Here is a 20,309-nt window from a genome sequence, read left to right as displayed (position 1 = left end):
GTCACAGCTCTAAAGACAGAGTTATGTACAGAAAAGTTGCTGGGATTGTCCTAGATTTTATTTATTTTTTTTTTTAAATATTAAAGAGGTCGAGCAGCAGCTCCGTCAACAGGCACCAGATCTACCACGAGCGGCACTCATTTGACAACACATGCCCAGGAAGTCTAATATCAAACCGATCACACACGCGCAGAGGTTATTTTCCTATTTTTTCAGAAGCCAGAAAACCCATAAAATGCTTTAAAAAAAATTATTATTTTGGAAATAACCTAAAATTAAAATTATCTAAAACATCTGGAAACTCTACAACTAATTGATGGGTTGGATAAGTTTTCTCAGCCTATAGGGCCTATATTCCAGCTTCAAAATGATGCTATTTTACCACTCATATTCTTAAAATTCACAATCACAGGTCCAAAACACCCAACATAGGCCAGGAAGAATGAGGCAGAAGGAAAATACTTTTAAATCGGAATAAAAAGCCAGCCCTGCTACCCACACAACCCATATCATCTCACTGCTCTTACGTTGCCAAGTTCGTTAGCATATATATATTCATTAATCTTCACAAATCTGGTCAAGACTATCCCTGGTAACACTGTTAAACTGAACAGCTGCAGCAGCTGTTTGGGACTAACCATAAAAGCCATTTTGTGGTTGCAAACAGGGTAGAAAGCGGCTCCTGTCCCAACAAGACAACAGCAGGAAAAAAAGAAAAAAAAAAGGCGAAAAATCAAAATAAAAACTCCGCACCCACCAATCACACACTCACCATTGCGGGTATTGGGAAAATTTTCTGTGAAATGCAAGGATTTGGATAAAGTTCAACAGTCCGGACTTTAGAGCTGCACGTTACAGGAGAATACGGCATTTCTGCTTCCCTTATTAAGATAGTTAACGACCTAATTTAAGCCACGTAGAGTATAGCCAGGAATTACAGGTTCCTCAAATGCCATTAATGATAAATTACAGAAATTCAGCCGCGAGCGCTTCTCGGGTACTTTCATATCAGCAATATCAGTTTTACCGGGTGGACAACAAGTTTGGTCCCTCCCCTCTTTTTAAGCCACTGACAAATTTTGATATTTCGCTCACGGACGCGTTTGAAAAGCTCCTTTGAGCCCTTCTCCAGCTCTTTTGGAGCTACGTGAAGACATCTGGCTCGCAGACCATGATTTTGTCTTAATCTGCAGCGACCAGAGATTTCGGTGGGAAATACCCCGTCAGCGGCACCTTCAGCACAAGAGCAAAAATTTCACCAATAGATACCGAGGGCCCCAACATATGCATTTCTTCCCAAAGGAAGAGCACTAAAATTCTCTCTCCCAAGGGTATTCGCATAACTCAAGTTGCCATGATGAACATTAAAGACTCATTTAGACTTGAAAGCCACCCCAGGTACCGGTGCAATGAGTTGCGCTGCAATCTGCCATTCAAACTCCAGCGCAGAGTCGGATTAATCTAAATTTTAGGCTGGGAACATAGTTCCCGATCAGCTGAGTGTGTGTGTCGGCCAAGATATGCAGGGAAAAAAATAAAGTTCCTGGCTGCTGATGGGCAGGGATCTACTTGGGTTCGCTTTGTAATGCCACCAGATATGTTGAGCTCTCCCTCTTGCAGCATTCCTAAGCAATGGGAAAGAAATATTAAGCTTCCCCCTTCCAAAACAACCCCCCCCCCCCCAAAAAAAAAAGGTGTACAGCATGGAACAATACTCAGAGAAGTACAAGAACCAACGTTAAGATCACACCTTGCAAGCATAAGCCAAAATCTCACATCCACAGACTTAATTTGCATCCGCAAGCCCCAAATACCAAATACTGGCACTTTTTCCTCCCCCCAAACTCAGCAGCGAGACGTTTCACGGCAGCTGATGGAATCGCGAGGGTGTCGCGTCCCCCCCACCCCGGCACCGAAGAAATCGGCTCCTCAGCATCCGACGGATTCGTGGCGAGGTGCAATCACGCCGGTTTTAAACCATCATGCGGCGTATTAACATTCAGCCGCAGCTGCCGCCCGGGGAAGACGCTTCATGGAAAACATCGACCAACCGGTCACGGCAACAGCACATCCACCAACATCGTGTCGGTGTCACACGGCGCTTACAACCGGGCCAGATACACCCAGCCAGAGGCACAGCCCTGTCCAAGCCACCTGCTGCTTGCAGGTACCCAAGAGCTCACCCCAAGCTCCTCATTTTCATTAATTTTCTCGTAAAAATATATTTTTTTTTTTTACCCCCTTAAGCCCGGCCAGCTGCATGCGCCAGGTGAGGGAGCGGAGGGCGGCAGCTGCGGGTTTATCTGTAGAGGTCACTCAAGTGTTGATTAAACTGCGATCGCCAAGGAAGGAGGAACGGGGGGGGGGCGGGAAATAAAAAAATAATAAAAAATTCCCATCCTGCAGTTTTTGCAGCCGGAGGATGCAGGTCTGGGGAAGCAGCAGAGCAGCACAGAGAGGAAATAAATAAATAAATAAAATAAATAATAAGAATAAAAAAAAAAAGAACCAGTGGCTCGCCATCCTCCGCACATGTGAAATAAATAAACCCCGTTCCAGCACAAACACCAACAACTCGGCCATTTCGACCCTCTCCGAGATCAGTTCGTCCCCCCCACCCCTGCAGCCCCCCCCATCCCTGCATCCACACCCACTCGCATGCCACCCGGACCCCCCCTTTTCGCCCTGCCACACCTTACACCTCCGTAAAAATCCCTCCCTTGACTGCATCCCATGGGGTGGGATCCAGCCCGTGCGTAACCCCCCCACAGAGCAGCCACGGGGAGCAGGATGGGGCTGGATCCAGCCTTTCCATAACCCCCCCATGGAGAACAGGGGGGGATCCAGCCCCTCTATGGGGAGCAGGGGGGGATCCAGCCCCTCCAAAACCCCCCCATGGAGAACAGGGGGGGATCCAGCCCCTCTGTGGGGAGCAGGGGGGGATCCAGCCCCTCCATAACCCCCCCATGGAGAACAGGGGGGGATCCAGCCCCTCTGTGGGGAGCAGGGGGGGATCCAGCCCCTCCATAACCCCCCCATGGAGAACAGGGGGGGATCCAGCCCCTCTGTGGGGAGCAGGGGGGGATCCAGCCCCTCCACAAGGAACAGGGTGGGATCCAGCCCCTCCATAACCCCCCCATGGAGAACAGGGGGGGATCCGGCTCCTTCATAACCCCCCTGAAGGAGTAGGGTGGGATACAACCCCGCCATAGGGAGCAGGGGGGGAGGATCCAGCCTCTCCATAGGGATCAGCGTGGGATCCAGCCCCTCCATGGAGAACAGAGGGGGATCCAGCCCCTCCATAACCCCCAGGAGGGAGCAGGGGGGATCCAGCCCCCCAATAGGGAACAGTGTGGGATCCACCCCCTCCATAGGAAACAGGGTGGGATCCAGCCCCTCCATAGGGAGTAAGGGGGGATCCAACCCTCCATGGGGAGTAAGGGAGGGATCCAGCCCCCCTGTAGCCCTCCCATGGAGAACAGAGGTGGATCCAGCTCCTCTATGGGGAGCAGGGTGGGATCCAGCCCCCTCATAACCCCCCCTGGGGTTATGCACGGGGGGAACCAGCCCCTCCACAACCGCCCCCTCCATGGGGAGCGATGTGGGATCCAGCCCCCCCTCCCCCATTTGCCAATGTCCCCCCCGGAAATCAGGGTGGGATTGGGATCCACCCCCCCCTCGCAACCATAGAGAACCAGGTGGGCGCATCCAGCCCCCACCCCCCACCTTGCACCACATTTTGGGGGGGGGGGGGGGGGGGGGGCGAATGGGGTTGGGCTTCACCCCCCCAAACAGGAGGGTGGGGTGAGGATCCAACCCAACGCCATGCAGACCAGGGGTGATACCCCCCCCAAAACCCCCCCCAAAATTAAGGTGGTGCTGACACCCACCCAACCCCCCCATTAAGTCCCTCCCCGTGTACATCCAGAAGGACGAGAGAAGGTGGATAAAACACCCCCTCCCCAAAAAAGGACACAGATATCCGCCAAGGCGGGCGGGGGGCAAACAAACACCCCTCAGGGCACCCCAAAGAGGTGGGGGCACCCACATAACCCCTCTATAAATATATATGGAGAAGGGGGGACGGAGGAGACCCCCCACAAGGGTAATAAAAAGCGGCCCAGACCCCTCTCAGGACCCCCGGGGGGCTCTGAGAAGGGTCTGGGTGACTAACACAGGGGGAGCAGCCCCCCCCCCCGCTTCTCAGGCCTCAAACCCCCTCAGAGGCCTCGCCCCCCCGCCCCTCAGAGCCCCCCCCGCGCGGTGCCGGTTCTCACCTCTCCGCCATGTTCCCGGGGGCTTCACCGCTCGCCGGTGGCCCCGGCCCCGGTTCGGCCTCCCATGGCCCCGGTGACCGCCGGACCCACCGGGCGACCCGCCCCGCTCCCCGCGTTCCCCCGCGGCCGCTGCGCCGCTCGCTGAGCCCGGCGGCCCCGCCGCGTCCCCCCGTCACCAGCGACAACGGCGGCGCCGCCAATGGGGAGAGGCGGAGGGGGCGGAGCCTGCGGGAGGCTGAGGCCACGCCCCTCCCCACCGCCCCCTGAGGGGGTGGGCGGGGCGAGCCGCGGGGGCTGATGGGAGGGGTAGTTCGGCGGGCGGGCGCATGCGCAGAGCGCGCCTGCAGCGCATATATGTGCGGACATACGTGTCTGTACGTCCCGTGCACGGCCGCGTGCCGGGCGGGTCCGCGCGCGGCGCAAGCGCGTGCATGTGCGTGTGCATAGGTGCACGTGCAGCTATAGGTACCGCGTGCAGCCATGGACACGCATGCATGCATGCACGCAGCACACTGCATGGGTCCATACAGCTCACTCGCACGCACAAGTGTGCACATACGTGCACGGTGTAAATGCACGTGCATGTGCACGTATAGAGCACGTGTGTACACGGTGCACATGCGTGTGCATAGGTGCACGTGCAGCTATAGGTACCTCGAGCACAGTGTGCAGTCGCAGACATACACGTATGCATGCAGTACACTGTGCATGCATCCATACAGTTCACTTGCGTGCGCAAGCGTGCACATATGTGCACAGTGTAAATGCACGTGCATGTGCCTATATACAGCACACATGTATGCGGTGCACATGCGTGTGCATAGGTACATGTGCAGCTGTACATACCTTGAGCACTGTGTGCAGTCATGGACACACACATATGCACGCAGCACACTGTGCATGTGTCCATACAGCTCACTCGCACGCACAAGTGTGCACATACATGCACAATGTAAATGCAAGTGCATATGCATGTGCAGGTATAGAGCACATGTGTACACGGTGCATATGTGTGTGCATAGGTGCACACGCAGCTATATGTATCTCGAGCACCGCGTGCAGTCATGGACACACACGTATGCATGCAGCACATTGTGCATGTGTCCATACAGCTCACTCGCGTGTGCAAGTTTGCACATACGTGCACAGTATAAATGCATGTGCACACGCATGTGCATGTACAGAGCATGTGCGTACATGGTGCGCATGCCTGTGCATAGATACATATGCAGCTATACGTACCTTGAGCACCGCGTGCAGTCACGGAGCCACATGTAGGCACGCAGCACACTGTGCATTCATCCATACAGCTCACTCGCGTACACATACATGGACAATCTAAATGCACATGCATACGCATGTGCATGTATAGAGCAGGTGTGTACACAGTGCACGTGCATGTGTATACATGTGCGTGCAGTTATATGTACCTTGAGCACCATGTGCAGTCATGGACACACATGTCTGCGTAGAGCACACATCCATACAGCTCACTCGCATGCATACGAGTGTGCACATATATGCAGAGTATATATGTGTGCACACACACATGTATAGAGCACCCATGTACACAGTGCACATGCGTGTGTATATGTATACGTGCAGTTATACGTACCTTGAGCACCAACTGCAGTCATGGACATACATGTATCCACGCAGCACACCGTGCATGCATCCATACAGCTCACCTGCGTGCATAAGTGTGCATATAAGTTCACAGTATAAATGCACGTGCACACGCGTGTGCATGTATAGAGCACGCATATACACAGTGCACGTGCTTGTGTATACATATACGAGCAGCTATACGTAGCTTGAGCACTGTGTGCAGTCACTGACACATGCGTCTGTGCACAGAACACTCTCTACGTGTCCATACAGCTCAGTTGCGTGCATGAGTGTGCACATACATGGATAGTGAACGTGTGCACACTCATGTACGTATAGTGCATGTGTGTACACAACACATGTACATAGGTGCACATGCAGCTATATGTACATTGAGCTCCATGTGTGGTCACGGACACATATGTATGCATGAAGCACAAATCCATACACCTCAGTTGCATAGGTATGTACATACATACACAATGTACGTGCATGTGCACACGTGTGCATGTACAGCAGATGCGTGTACACAGTGCGCATGCATGCACATATGTATACATGCAGCTATACATACTTCGAGCACCATATGCAGTCACGGACACGTATGCGTGCAGCACACTACGCACGCATCCATACAGTTCCCTCATGTGTACATGCGTGTGCACATCTGTACACAGTGTACACGCATGTGCACATATGCAAACATTTGCAAACACACCCCGTGCACCTGTAGACATTGTGCACACCATGGCTTTGCATGTACACAAACACGTACGTACGGATGCAGCACACAGATGTGGCACATGCTGTGCAGATGCCCACTGCACACACATGTGCACGTGTATAGAGTGCACACAGTGTGCAAACACGTACACATGGTATATGTGCACTTACACACTGCACGCACATATATAAATCTAGTGCAAGCAACACACATATATGCACACATGCCCTGGAGCATTGCACACCTATACACAGCACATACACACGCTATAGGTGCACATGCATGTGCAAAGACACTGCACACAGGTACACGTAGGCACACATGATGCACATACATGCACACACTGTACAGTGCACATCTGTACACGCATTAGAATGCATATGCACCGTGCATGCACCTATACTGTGCACTCACGCACACATATGTGCACATGCAGCACATGTGCCTGTTACATATACACATCGCATGGGTGCATACACACATGCTGCACACAGTGCGTATGTGTGGACTTATGCACTGCACATACGTGCACACGGTGCACAGTGCACATATATGTCCACGCACACACATGTATGGCTTGTCCAACACGCTGCCCACACACATATGTACACGTGGTCCGTACATGTGCACAAACACGTGCCACACACTGTGCATGGACACACGCATTAGCACGTACACATCACACGCATGTGTGCAGACACGCTGTGCCCCACAGCACCCTGTGCCCCACAGGTCCCCCAGGACCTGTGCCCCCCAGTGACCCCTTGTGCCCCATAGCACCCCCTGGAGCTTGTGCCCCCCTGCACCCCACAGCCCCCCTGTGTCCCTGCACACCCCTGACCTTCACCCATATGTTCATATGAGAGTAAACGGCCTCAAGTTGCACCGGGTGGGGGGGGTTGAGGTTGGATCTGGGGAACAATTTCTTCCCCAAAGGGCTGTGGGGCATTGGAACAGGCTGCCCAGGGCAGTGCTGGAGTCACCGTCCCTGGAGGGGTTGGGCAGACGCCGAGATGAGGTTCTCAGGGACATGGTTTAGTGCCGGGGTTGGGGTAACGGTTGGACTCTTAAAGCTCTTTTCCAACCAAAATGATTCTAAGATCATTAACGAAGATGTTGAACCGGAGCAGCCTGCAGCCCAGGTCATCTTGCACCCTGCACGCCAGCGCTGCTACGTCTCCAAAGAGCCACCTTTCCAGCGCTGGCGCAGTTCCCAAACCCTGTGCGGCACTTCGTTGTGTCTACCCAGCAATCCCGACCTTGCCGTGTGTTTGCAGAGCGACTGTGTGGCAGGAGATTGACTCTGCTCCATTCAACGTCCCGGCAGAAAAGGGCCAGTGCCGGGAGTCACCTTCTGCTAAGGCCAGCAGAGGCCACCCAGCCCACAGACTATGTCACCGGGTCCCCCAGAGCAGGCCGCGTGGATGTCACAGTGGAAACAGAGATGGTTGCGCAGCTCTGAGGTCAGTGCAATCGTAGAATAGAATCATAGAATTGTTTCGGTTGGAAAAGACCCTCAAGATCATCGAGTCCAACCACAATGGAGAACAATGGAGAGCAACGTTCTACTGATGCTCGCACAAACATGGGGGACACACACAGACACACCTTGAGCCACTGAGATATGAAAGAGGTTTCCAAAGAAGCGTAATTCTGAAGATGAAGCAGGAAGACCAAACATGTACAGTCATCAGATATTCGTAGAATGGTTTGGGTTGGAAGGGACCTTCCCAGCTCCCCCAGTGCCCCCCCTGCCATGAGCAGGGACATCTGCACCAGCTCAGGTTGCTCAGAGCCCCGTCCAGCCTGGCCTGGGATGTCTCCAGGGATGGGTCATCCACCACCTCTCTGGCCAACCTGGGCCAGGCTCTCACCACCCTCAGTGTAAAAAACTTCAGCCCCTCTTCCTCAAAGAGTGGGATTTTGATTAAAAAGTAAGAAGATACAGATCCTGCTTTGTAGTCTTCTAGGTTTTTGTTACCACTTTCTTTCTATCTTTCTTTTGTAAGCTGAAAGCAGGATATTTATTGGTTTCCCATGACTCCAGATGCTGAAGCTTTGCAGCAAACGCCTGCAGACACAGTCACGACAAAAGCTGCATGTGTCCTGCACATTTTAACCCAACGGAAATGTGAATATCTGGACACATTTCTGAACAGTGAGAACTACGTTGAATTTTAAAGCTCTCCTGTAATTACTTAAATTACATACCTTCAGTCCCCGTGGTGTCACTTGAACACGATCAAATGCACTTTAGGTGCCCAGGGAATGGCAGTTCTTAGAATTTTACTTACTAAAAAAAGCTTGTTCTTTCTCCACAAAAAAAAGTTGCCTTGCAGAGGAAGAACACATGCATCAATATCGCCCTGGGGTTTGCAGGTAAGGTGAGGAGCACTGAAAAGCACAAGGATGCCTGCACTGGGCAAGACGTATAGATGAGGCTCTTAGGGACATGGTTTAGTGCTAGATTTAGGTTATGGTTGGACTCAATGATCTTAAGGGACTCTTCCAACCAAAATGATTCTGCGATTCTACCTGAGGCAAGAATCCCAGTACAGGATGGTGGTGGTGCCAGCAAGTGAGCTGCAAGTTCCATGGACTGGGACGGAGGGGAAGGCTGGAGGCACGTACAAGAGCTGAGAAACTAAGATCCATCTGGAGAGAAGATGGAGCTTGGAGTCCTGCTCACACTCCCAGCCCCATGCTCAAGGTTTCTGCAGAGGGACATCTGGGACAGCTTCTCAGCATCACTTGGGATGGCCAGAGCAGAGGGTCTCGTGGAGAAGCACCCACCCAGTCACTGGTAATCAACACAGAAGATGTTGAAGATGTCCCTGCACATTGCAGGGGGGCTGGACTTGCTGACCTTTGAAGGTCCCTGCCAATGCAAACTATTCTGTGATTCTGTGAACATGCTTAAGCAAGAAAGGCGGGTCAAGCTCAGCCAGTGCGTACCTGATGCTCTTGGGATTTAGGCTGGATGGTCCTGGCGACTTTGGAGATCACCCTCCCTGGAGAGAGGGGAAATAACTGCAGGGTTATGACTGTCCCCATGTAGCTGCAATGTCCTGCACAGCCCTTGCTGGGGAGAATGACAGAGAGGTGCACCAAGCGCCAGGATGGTCCTCTTGAGTTCCCGAGGAGAACACACTTGAGGAGGGAAGAGCTTTGCACCACTGGGAGAGCCTGAAGACACCATAACCTGGGGGCATCTACCACCTCCCTGGGCAACCTGGTCCAGGATGCAGCAGGAGCTCCCAGATAATGTTCCAGAGATTCCCTGCCACCCACCAGAGCACAGGCCACCACTCACAGTCACCGTGTCCTGGGCTGCACCCAGAGCAGCATGAGCAGCAGGTGCCGGGGGGGGATCCTGCCCCTGTGCCCCCGTGTCCTGAGCCCTGAGCTCTGCGTCCAGCTCTGGGATCCCAGCACCAGCCAGACACGGAGCTGTCGGAGCGGGACAGAGGAGGGACACGGGAATGGGCCGAGGGCTGAACAGCTCTGGGGAGAAAGGCTGAGACAGCTGGGGGTTCAGCCTGGGGAGGAGAAGCTCCAGGGAGACCTTACTGCGGCCTTTCCATACTTAAAAGGGGCCGGTAAGAAAGATGGGGGCAGACTTTTGAGCAGGGCCTGGTGCGATAGGACAAGGGGTGATGGTTTTAAACTAAAGGAGGGAGATTCAGGCTGGACATAATGAAGAATTTTTTTATGAAGAGGGTGGTGAGACCCTCACCCAGGTTGCCCAGAGAGGTGGTGGGTGAACCATCCCTGGAGACATCCCAGGCCAGGCTGGACGGGGCTTTGAGCAACCTGAGCTGGTGACGATGTCCCTGCTCATGGCAGGGGGTTGGACTCAATGACCTTTCAAGGTCCCCTCCAACCTAAACCAATCTGTGATTCTATGGGCAAGAGGGATGGAAACCAGTGCCAGAGCCCCAGCTACCTGCAAGATGGAGATCACCCAAGCTCGTAGCACCAGCCCTGGGACTGGACTTTGGCCTCTGCTCGTCCCTTCCAGGCCACGGCCTCCGTTCTCTCTGTGTGGTGTTTTGTGGCAACCTTGAAGCAAATTGCTCTGTCTTTTAAACCTTGTGATGAACGCAAGATGCCAACATCTCAGCCCCATGAATACCCGCTGCCTCTGTTGCCATGGAAACAGAAGACTATTATGTTTTAATTTTTTAAGCTATATAAAGACTTGAAATATCTCTCAACCCCCCCCAACGATTAAACAAGAGAAGCAAAGAAAAAAAATAAACACACCCTTCCATCAAAGTACGTTTGCAAAAGCCACAGCAGCATCAACCCCCCCCTTACCAGCTCCACCCCAATTATATTTATCCACATCTCCCGTCACATGTGGTGTCAAAATATTCTTCACGTGCTGGGAGAGAGAGATTCTGGGATCAGCCAAGGGTTGCAGGGACATGAAGATGTGGGCAAGCACAGGGACAACTTTCTCCTGCCAACGGGATGGCTGCTCCCTGTTGAGGAGGGTTCAGAAGGAGCATCCTTGTGGTGCCCAGGTCTACCTGGTCAGAGCTAAACGCAGCCCAGTGGGGTTAATTCCTGTCTGCATGTCCCTGCACCCAGGTCCTGGCTTTATCCTGATGGGTTTTACCTCTTCTGGACCCAGCTTGCTTATCCCAAGCCCAAGCCAAGGGGGGATGCAAACAACAAAAAGATGTGCCCATGGCGGGACAAAGGAGAGGGGCTGAGGAGGTTCATGGTGTCCTGCCATCCACATGGTCCACCAAAGGCCCTCAAGCACCATGCTGATGACAAAGATGTGACCCTCACGGTTCACTTAGGAGCCTGGGTTACATCTGCTCAGGGTAAGGGGCAGATGAGAAAACGTCACAATCCCTGATGCCTTGTGACTCACTGCCATGGTCACAGTCATTGTCACACAAGAGGACACTGCAGAGAGGAACTGGAGGTGAACGTGGCCTCTGGGCTGCAGTCCTGAGGTTGTTGTGGCCATGTGGGTAGTGGAAAGACCTGATAAATGCAAGACTTCCCAGATTCAGCTGAGGTGGGTGCTGGACCCCATAGGAAGGTGAGGCAGTATTTTGGGAACCCCCACAGAGATCATATGAGGAACATACGGATAGGAAAGTGGCCCATGGACCTCTCGCGTGGGTCAGTGGGGACTCTACATCAAAGGTGGTGGTGTGGGCACCCTGCATCCATTGCCCCAAAACCTCACATCGAGGTGTGGGACAGGGACACAGGACCCTTGGTGGGTGGCCCTGGGACACCACGGTGAGAGAAGATGGTGTCATGGGGACTGCCAGGCGGTTGGGCTGGGTCCACACCAAGGAGGGGACCATGACATGTGGAGGGACAGGAGATGGGCTCGATGATCCTTGCAGGTCCCTTCCAACTCAAGACATTCTATGATTCCATGATCCTATGACAGGAGACCCCATATGGGCATCCCAGTGACCTTGTGGTATGGATGAAAGGTGACGTAGACACCAGAAGTGGTGGGGACAGTGGCTTTGGGACATCTCAGCCAGGAGGACAGTGACAGAACGCCGCGTGGTTGGTCCAAGGACGCCGTTGATGAGGAACAGTGACATCTGATGGGTGCAGGATGTTTGTGCTGAAAGTTTCGTGGCACCCAGCAGGGCAGATGTTCACTTTTGAAAGTTTTGGGGTTTGTTGTTGCTCTTATTACCATTTTAGCAACATTTTGTCATTGCCCTCTCCCCACCTGCTTTTTTTTTCATGGTTTGATGCTTCCTTACCTTTTTTCCTCATTTTCTGATTGATTCTTTTCTCTCCTTCCCCTCTATTTTTGGTAGCGTTTTGTGGGCCCTTTGGTTGATCTTAACGATTTGTTCAGTCCAGGCTTTCTAACCAGGTATTTTTTCATCTTATTTTAGCAGACTTTTCCCCCTAGAATGGCTTTGCGGGGTGGTTTTGTTGGCATGTATTCTGCTGGGGTTTTATGTATTTATTCAAAGCGGTCTGACATGTGGTGTTTTTGTGTCTTTGGTGGGTTATTTTTCCATCCCCATCACTTGCTTGCTGGGTCCGTTGATGTATTTACTGATTGCAGCTTTTTTGTGAGGGGGTGTTATTTAATCAGGGCATTTTACCACCATCTTAACCCTCCGAGTCCCCCGACTACTGTCGTGTGAGGTCTTTGGTTTGGTTTTCAGCAGCTTTTCTACTCATTCATTCCCTCGTTCACCCCCCACCCCTCCCAGCAGTTGTTTTTGGGGCCGTTTCGTGTTGATTATCTATTTATTGTACCAGAGGTGTTGACTTTGGGGGTCGTGACAGGCACCTTCCGGAACCTTCCAGGGGCTTCCACAGCAGCTGGTGCCCCTTAGCTGCCCCCTGGTTGCCAGGTTGTTATCCGCCCCCTGATTGGCAGGTTGTTGCCGCCCCCGTATGATTAGGTTGTTAGCTGCCTCCTGATTGGCTGATCACTGAGGTAGAGCCTGGCTGTGGGGCGGGAAGGCTGTGGGGCGGGAAGGCTGTGACTGGGGGGCTGAAGTGGAGTCTGGCACGGGACACTGAGGGTCTCAAGCCCCATTTCTGTGCCATGTGTGGCTGCTGTGGAGACCCCATCCCACCACCCTCGGTGCTGGGGTGGCCGTGGCCTCGCTGGTGGGACATATTGTGTCAGCTGTGGCACTGGGGTTGTGCCGTTGGAGCTGATCCTGCTTGTTGGGGAGATCCAGTCTGGGTTGGGCTGCGTGGCGGGTGCTGCCGGGGCTCTGAGGAGAGGCGGGATGTGTGTGGCACAGTGAGGGAAGAGAACTTTTATCTGCAGGCTTGCAGACATCGAGGGGCGTCGAAGGCAACAGGAAGGATTGTCGCACTCTGCTCTCACCTGGAGCGCTGTGTGCAGGTCTGGGCACCACAGGATAAAAAGGATCTAAAGCTACTGGAGAGTGTCCAGGGGAGGGACACCAAGTTAGTGAAGGGCTCGGAGGGGAAGCCGTGTGAGGAGCGCCTGAAGTCACTTGGTTTGTCCAGCCTGGAGAAGAGGAGACTGAGGGGAGAGCTCATGGAGCTGCACCTTCCTCACAAGGAGAGGAGAGGCAGGGCTGAGCTCTTCTCTTTAGTGACCAATGACAGAACCCCAGGGAATGGCAGGAAGATGTGCCAGGGGAGGTTTAGGTTGGACATAAGGAAAAGGTTCTTCACCCAGAGGGTGCTGGACACTGGAACAGGCTCCCCAGGGAGGTGTCACGGCCCCAACCTGACAGTGTTCAAGAAGAGACTGGACAACACCCTCAGACACATGGTGTGAACTGTGGAGTTGTCATATTAAGGGACAAGAGTTGGACTTGATGATCCTTGTGGTTCCTTTCCAACTCGGGATATTCTATGATTTGACCTCATTAATTGACCTCATTAATGTTTATAAATATATGAAGAGCGAGTGTCAGGAGGATGGAGCCAGGCTCTTCTCGGTGACAACCAATGATAGGACAAGGGGCAATGGGTATAAACTGGACCACAGGAGGTTCCATTTAAATTTGAGAAGAAACTTCTTCACGGTGAGGGTGACGAAGCCTGGCCCAGGCTGCCCAGGGAGGTTGTGGAGTCTCCTTCTCTGCAGACTTTCCAACCTGCCAGGACACCTTCCTGTGTAACCTCATCTGGGTGTTCCTTCTCCGGCGGGGGGATTGGGCTGGATGAGCTTTCGAGGTCCCTTCCAACCCCTGACATCCTAGAATTCTGTGATTTAATGGTTCTTATTCTATGAAGTGACAAAAGGGGGTTGGGGGGAATGCAAACTGGGGCAGGGTCCATTGTGCCACAGGGTGTGGAAAAGGTGGAGGTGCTGAGTGTCACCTTCACCTCCATGCCAGGCTCTAGAGCCCAGGGGGATGTCAGGAGCAAGGAAGCTTTACCCTTGGTGGAAGGGGATAAGGTTAGACAAGACTTCAGCAATGTGGAGATACAGAAGTCCGTGAACCATGATGGGAAGCACTCAAAAATGCTAATGTTGCTGGCTGATGTCACGCCTAATGTCGTTGTGAGATCACTCTCAGTAATGTTTGAACTCTCCTAGAGAGCGAGGAAGCTGTCTGAGGACTGGACGAAAGCAAATGTCACTCCTGTCTTGAAGAAGCGGAGGAAGGAGGACCCAGGGAGCTGCAGGCCAGTCAGCTTCACTTGGATCTCTGAAAAGATGTTGGAGCAGGTAATCCTGGGAACCATTTCCAGGCACAGGAAGGACAAGTAAGTCATCAGGAACAGTCAGCGTGGCTTTGCCAAGGGAAAGTTTTACTTACCCCAACCTAATAACCTTCTGTGATGAAATTACTATGGAGGGTGTTGGAGGGTGTTGGTCTCTTCTCCCAAGTTAGCAAGTGATAGGACAAGAGGAAATTGTCTCAAGTTGCGCCAGGGAGGTTTAGATTGGATATTAGGAAAAAAATCTTCATGGAGAGGGTTGTCAGGTGTTGGAACAGGCTGCCCAGGGCAGTGGTGGAGTCACCATCCCTGGAGGGGTTTAAAAGGTGTTTAGATGAGGTTCTTAGGGATGTGGTTTGGTGATAGAGTCAGGTTATGGTTGGACTTGATGATCCTGAGTGTCTCTTCCAACTGAAATGGTTCTATGACTGACTTGGTAGATGAGCGGAGAGCAGCAGATGTTGTCCACCTAGACTTCAGTAAGGCTTTTGACACTGTCTCCCATAAGATCCTCATAGATGAGACGAAATATGGTCTCAATGAGCAGTGAGGTGGACTTAAAACTGGCTGAATGGCTGGGCCCAGGGTCTAGTGTGAGGCCAGTAATTACAGCTGTATCTCAGGGGTCAGTTCTATGTCAAATCCTGTTTAATATTTTCATTAATGATCTGGATGATGGGGCCGAGCATACCTTCAGCAAGTTTGCAGATGACACCAAGCTGAGAGGAGTGGCTGGTATGCCAGAGGGTTGTGCTGCCATCCAGAGGAACCTCGCTAGGCTGGAGAAATGGGCTGACAGGAGCCTCATGCAGTTCAGCAGTCATAGAACCATGGAATCATTTAGGATATAAAAGACCTTTAGGACCATCAAGTCCAGGTGTTAGCCTAGCACTTCCAAGTCCACCTCTAAACCATGTCCCTAAGAACCTCATCTATGCATCTTTTAAATACCTCCTGAGATGGTGACTCCACCACTTCCCTGAGCAGCCTGTTCCAATGCTTTGGTGATGAATTTTTTCCTGATATCCAAACTAAACATACTCTGGCGCAACTTGAGGCCGTTTCCTCTGGTCCTGGCGCTTGTTCCTGGGGAGCAGAGCCCGACCCCCCCTGGCTCCAAGCTCCTTTCAGGCAGTTCAGAGATCAGAAGGTCTCCCCTCAGCTCCTGTTCTCCAGCCTGAACCCGCCAGGTCCCTCAGCCGCTCCCATCACACTTGTGCTCCAGCCCCTCACCAGCTCTGTTCCCTTCTCTGAACTCGCTCCAGCACCTCAAGGTCTTTCTTGCCATGAAGGGCCCAAAACTGACCCCAGGATTTGAGGTGCAGTGCCAAGAAGAGGGGGACAGTCACTGTCCTGGTCCTGCTGGCCATGCTGTTTCTGGGGAGAGGACCCACCACAGGCATCAAGACATGCTGGGGGTCACCCAGCTGGGAAGCAGCTCTGCAGGAAAGGACCTGGAGGTCCTGGTGGACACCAAGTTAACATGAGGCAGTAACGTGCTCTTGCTGGAAAGGGGCCTAACGGTGTTCTGGGCTGTGTCCTGCTGGAGAAGTGTTGCCAGCAGGTTGAGAAAGGGGATCCTTCCCCTGTACTCAGCACTGGTGAGGCCACATGTGAAGTACTGCATCAAATTCTGGGCTCCCCGGTACAAGAGAGATGTGGACATACTGGAGAGAGTCCAGTGTTGGGCCATGAGAATGATGAAGGGACTGGAGAATCTCTTGTGTGAGGAGAGAGCTGGGTCTGTTCAGCCTGGAGAAGAGAAGCTGAGAGGGGATCTCATCAATGTTTATTAATAACTCAAGGGTGGATGTCAAGAGGATGGGACCAGACTCCTTTCAGTGGTGCCCAATGACAGGATGAGGAGCAACGGGCACAGACTGAAGCACAGAAGGTTCCATCTGAATATGAGGAAAAACTTCTTTGAGGGTGCCAGAGCCTGGACCAGGCTGCCCAGAGAGGTTGGAGTCTCCTTCTCTGGAGACATTCAAATCTGCCTGGACACATTCCTTTGCAATCTACTCTAGGTTGAACCTGCTTTAGCAGGTGGGTTGGACTTGATGATCTCCAGAGGTCCCTTCCAACCCCAACCATCCTGTGATTCTGTGATTCTTTGCCTTTGCCTCTGTGTGGTACAGGGTAGATGCCGCGGGCAGTGCTGGTCCCTGTGGGGAAGGGAGCTGAGCCCTTTTTGTCCGTGTCTTGCACATTATGGAATTAGGGACACAGACACTGGTGTGAAACCCCTGTTAGGAAATGACACATTGTTCCTCTGTCCTTTCCTCTTTCCTTTCTTTATTTTTTGCATATTCCAGCTTTCATTTCTGCATCACTGAGACCATTTCTTGTTAGGGCTGGGGAGTGGTGCTGGGGAAGAGAGTTAAGAGTGTCCTGACAAGGGGAGATTGCATAAGAGGCATGACCAGGTGAGCATTCCTCTACCCAAGCGTTTGGGCAAGTCAAATGCTTGTGCCATGTGCTGGAAGGAAAAAATGTGCCAATCTGTGTTGTTGGGGGAGAAATATTTCCCAGAAGAGGTCTTGCCACCTTGGGGCACTCATGCACAGCTGGCGCCAACAATCTCCGTGCGTGTATATATCCTGGGACAGAATGAATTTGCCAGGCTTGAATGACGATGAGCACTGGACTATTGCCTGCCTACAACAATGGCCTCTTGAGAACCGGTTTTGGGCTGGGTGAGGTTGAAAGAGCCTTGGGAGAAGAAAACAAGAGGAGATGTCTCAGACTGGGAAGCAAGTGAACTTTATTGAGAGAAAACACATAAAGGTAGGAGTGCCAAGTCGAAAGAAGGTGGTCTGAGGTGCACACAGGGCAATGATCCGCCAAGGTCTCCTGTGTGAGATGAATCTTGCCGGATCACCAAGATCATCCTGCCTCACAGTGGTGGCACACTAGAGGTCCCCAGTGTTCTTTGGCTCGTGAGAAGGTGTTTGCAGTGGAGAGTACTGAACATAGCAGAATGGACAATGGAAAGAAAGATGTGGGAGAAGAGGAGGAGGTCCATGGGCCATGTTTCCAGGCTACCCAGGCTGGCCCCTTCCCTGCTGCTGTGCTTGGTGCCTGGAGAGCAGAAGCCATGGACAGCAGGTCCACGTGCCCAGAAGGGTCCAGAGGTGAGTCCTCAGTCCGTGCCGTGGCTTAAAGGCGGTAGGTTGTGTCCATCAGGGGTGGTGACAAGGGCCCTTAGCAGAGGTAGCCACCCCTTCTGCCACCGAAGCAGCCCAGGCCTCCGACGCTGTAGCCAAAGCCACCAGCGGAGTTGATGGCAACACCCTGGGCACCAAGGGTAGCATTGGGAAAAGTGTTGGCAGGAGGTTGAAGGAGGTGACCCTTCCTCTCTCCTCAGCACTGGTGAGGTCCCATGTGGGGTCCTTTGTCCGGGTCTGGGCTCCCCAGTGGAAAAAGGGCATGGAATTAGTGGAGCAAGACAAGTGCAGGGCCATGAAGATGCTAAAGGGGCTGGAACATCTTCCACCTGAGGAGAGGCTGAGAGAGCTTGGACTTTGGAGTGGAGGTGGTAGAGACTCCATCCTGGGACATATTTTAACCCAACTGGCCATGGTTTATGACAACATGCTTTGGGGGCCCTGCCTTAGCAAGTGGGTTAAAGCACATGCTGTCCAGATGTTCCTGCCAAGGTAAATGATTCTGCGATTCTATTTACCAGGAGGACCGTAGGCTCATGCTTGGGAAGAGAGTCAGGTGCGTGCTGGCACGGGGAGATGTTGATAGAGGCATGCGCAGGGGAGCATTATTAGGTCGATGCCTTTGTTTGAGCCAGTGATTGTCTTGTATGGCATCCTGGAAGCCCCATAGATACCAGTCTGTTTTGGCGGTGGTTGTGCTGGTTATGTGTTTCAAAGGAGAGGTATTGTGGTGCATTTGCACCAACCATGAAGGCCTCTTGAGCCCTGGCTTTGCTTTCAGCGAGCTTGGAATAATCTTAGGAGAAAAAAAGAAGAGGAGGCATCTCATGCTGGGATGCAGGAGAACTTTACTGAGGAACAAAAAGAGTGAAAAGGCAGGAGCACCAAGTAGAAGGTCACAGGTATAAGCTGCATGTAGGACGACCAACAGCTGAGGTCACTTGTGTGACATAGATCTTGCAAAAGCACCAAGGTCTTCCTGCCTCCTTTAGAGGAGGAGCCATGGACAGCAGGTCCGCGTGCCGAGAAGGGTCCAGAGGTGAGTACTCAGTCCGTGCTGTGGCTTTCAGGGTGTTGGCATCAGGGGTGGTGGTGAGAGCCCTTAGCAGATGTAGCCGCCCCTTCTGCCGCCAAAGCAGCCCAGGCCTCCGAAGCCGCCCAGGCCTCCGAAGCCATAACCAAAGCTGCCGGAGTTGATGGCAACTCCCTGGGCGCCGAGTTCGTTGCCCACGGCAGCCGATGAGGAGGATCCGACGGCGGTGTTCTGGGGATAAGAGGTGAGGATGGGTCCTGGCAGGGTGACCAGCACGGCGGGAGGCTGGATGACGACGCGGGAGTCCTGGCACTGCAGGGCACAGGGCTCGTTGCAGCTGTTGGCCAGCGGGGTGGGTCCGCAGGGGCGGCAGGCGTCGTAGCAGGCCATGTGTGTGGTGCGGAGGGGCCCTGGAAGGGACGAGAGGCTGTTGAGCAAACGCAGGGGCGTGGGGGTGCGAGGAGCGGTGTTGCAGGAGGGCGAGGGAGTGGGGAGGCTGGTGTGGGGCTGTGGGGAGCGTGGCGGTGGGGAGGCGTGAGGGCTGCTGAGGCTGGGGGCAGAGCGTGCTGGAAGAGAGGGGCCAGGCGGGGCAGGAGAAGGAGGGGAAGGGGGCTGAGGCTCACCTTGTTGAGCGCGGAGGGAGGAGAAGGCGTCAGGAGAAGCGTGTGAGGGAGAGAGGCGCTGGGCCGGCTTTTATGCTGGTCCTGGCTGGGCGGGACAGCCTTTGCGCATGACAGCATTTTGCAGCCAGCAGCTGTTGGATGCCACAGCCTGGCCAGGAATGAGGAGGGTGTGTTTTCCTTCCCGCAATGCTCCAATTTCTTGTCCTTGTCTTAAGGACGTGTCCACTTGGCCCTGGCGGCATCTTTGAAGTGTGACTATTAGAGGCCAAAGACTTGGTGTTGATGGCGCGTGTCAGGGCAGGCAGAGGACGCGGCCAAAGCGTAGGAGAGGTGAGGTGTCCCAAGTGAGGTCATCCCATGGCACTCGTGGGGTTTGCGGGTGAGTTGTGCAGAGGGGGCCCCATTTCCTCCCATCTCTGGTAGGCTGGCCTGGGCTTTGGAGATGTGATGGGCATGAAGGGCTGCCCCTTCCATGACATTTGTTCCCTCACCTGCTTGCTGCCGTCTCATTAAGCCTGTCATTAGACCTGGTCTTTCCTCTTGATTGTGTTCTGTGGGTGTCTTGCTTGTAAGCTTATAGCTGTGTGTATTCATTTTATGTGGCAAGGTTCTGTAGCATATGAACTTCATGGTTTTCTTATGTGAGAAGATACCAGAAGATTCCCCCATGTGTGAGGGAGAGTGTCCACATGCGGAAAGACAAGCTGG

At 53.1% G+C, this 20,309-nt stretch overlaps 2 protein-coding genes across 2 annotated transcripts in view; both read right to left on the bottom strand.

Annotated features, from left to right (window-relative positions):
- ARHGAP39 (Rho GTPase activating protein 39) overlaps positions 1–4,406 on the bottom strand; it is a 134,500-nt gene extending 130,094 nt beyond the window's left edge. Inside the window, exon 1 of the mRNA XM_065629692.1 lies at positions 4,278–4,406. Coding sequence (XP_065485764.1) covers positions 4,278–4,288 — 11 coding nt within the window. The 5' untranslated portion in view covers positions 4,289–4,406. The remainder of the gene's footprint in view (positions 1–4,277) is intronic.
- A 13,576-nt stretch (positions 4,407–17,982) lies between these two features.
- Positions 17,983–19,368, bottom strand: LOC135985130 (feather beta keratin-like). The gene is made up of 2 exons (XM_065628121.1): positions 19,082–19,368; positions 17,983–18,043 (listed from the first exon to the last, which is right to left on the bottom strand). Exons 1-2 carry the CDS (start codon positions 19,366–19,368, stop codon positions 17,983–17,985), a joined length of 348 nt encoding a protein of 115 aa, XP_065484193.1.
- Positions 19,369–20,309: the final 941 nt, after the last annotated feature.

Source organism: Caloenas nicobarica, chromosome 2 (assembly GCF_036013445.1).
Source record: "Caloenas nicobarica isolate bCalNic1 chromosome 2, bCalNic1.hap1, whole genome shotgun sequence".
Lineage (NCBI taxonomy): Eukaryota > Metazoa > Chordata > Aves > Columbiformes > Columbidae > Caloenas > Caloenas nicobarica.
The sequence above is the reverse complement of the archived record's forward strand: the minus strand, read 5'-3'. Positions and strand labels throughout refer to the sequence as shown.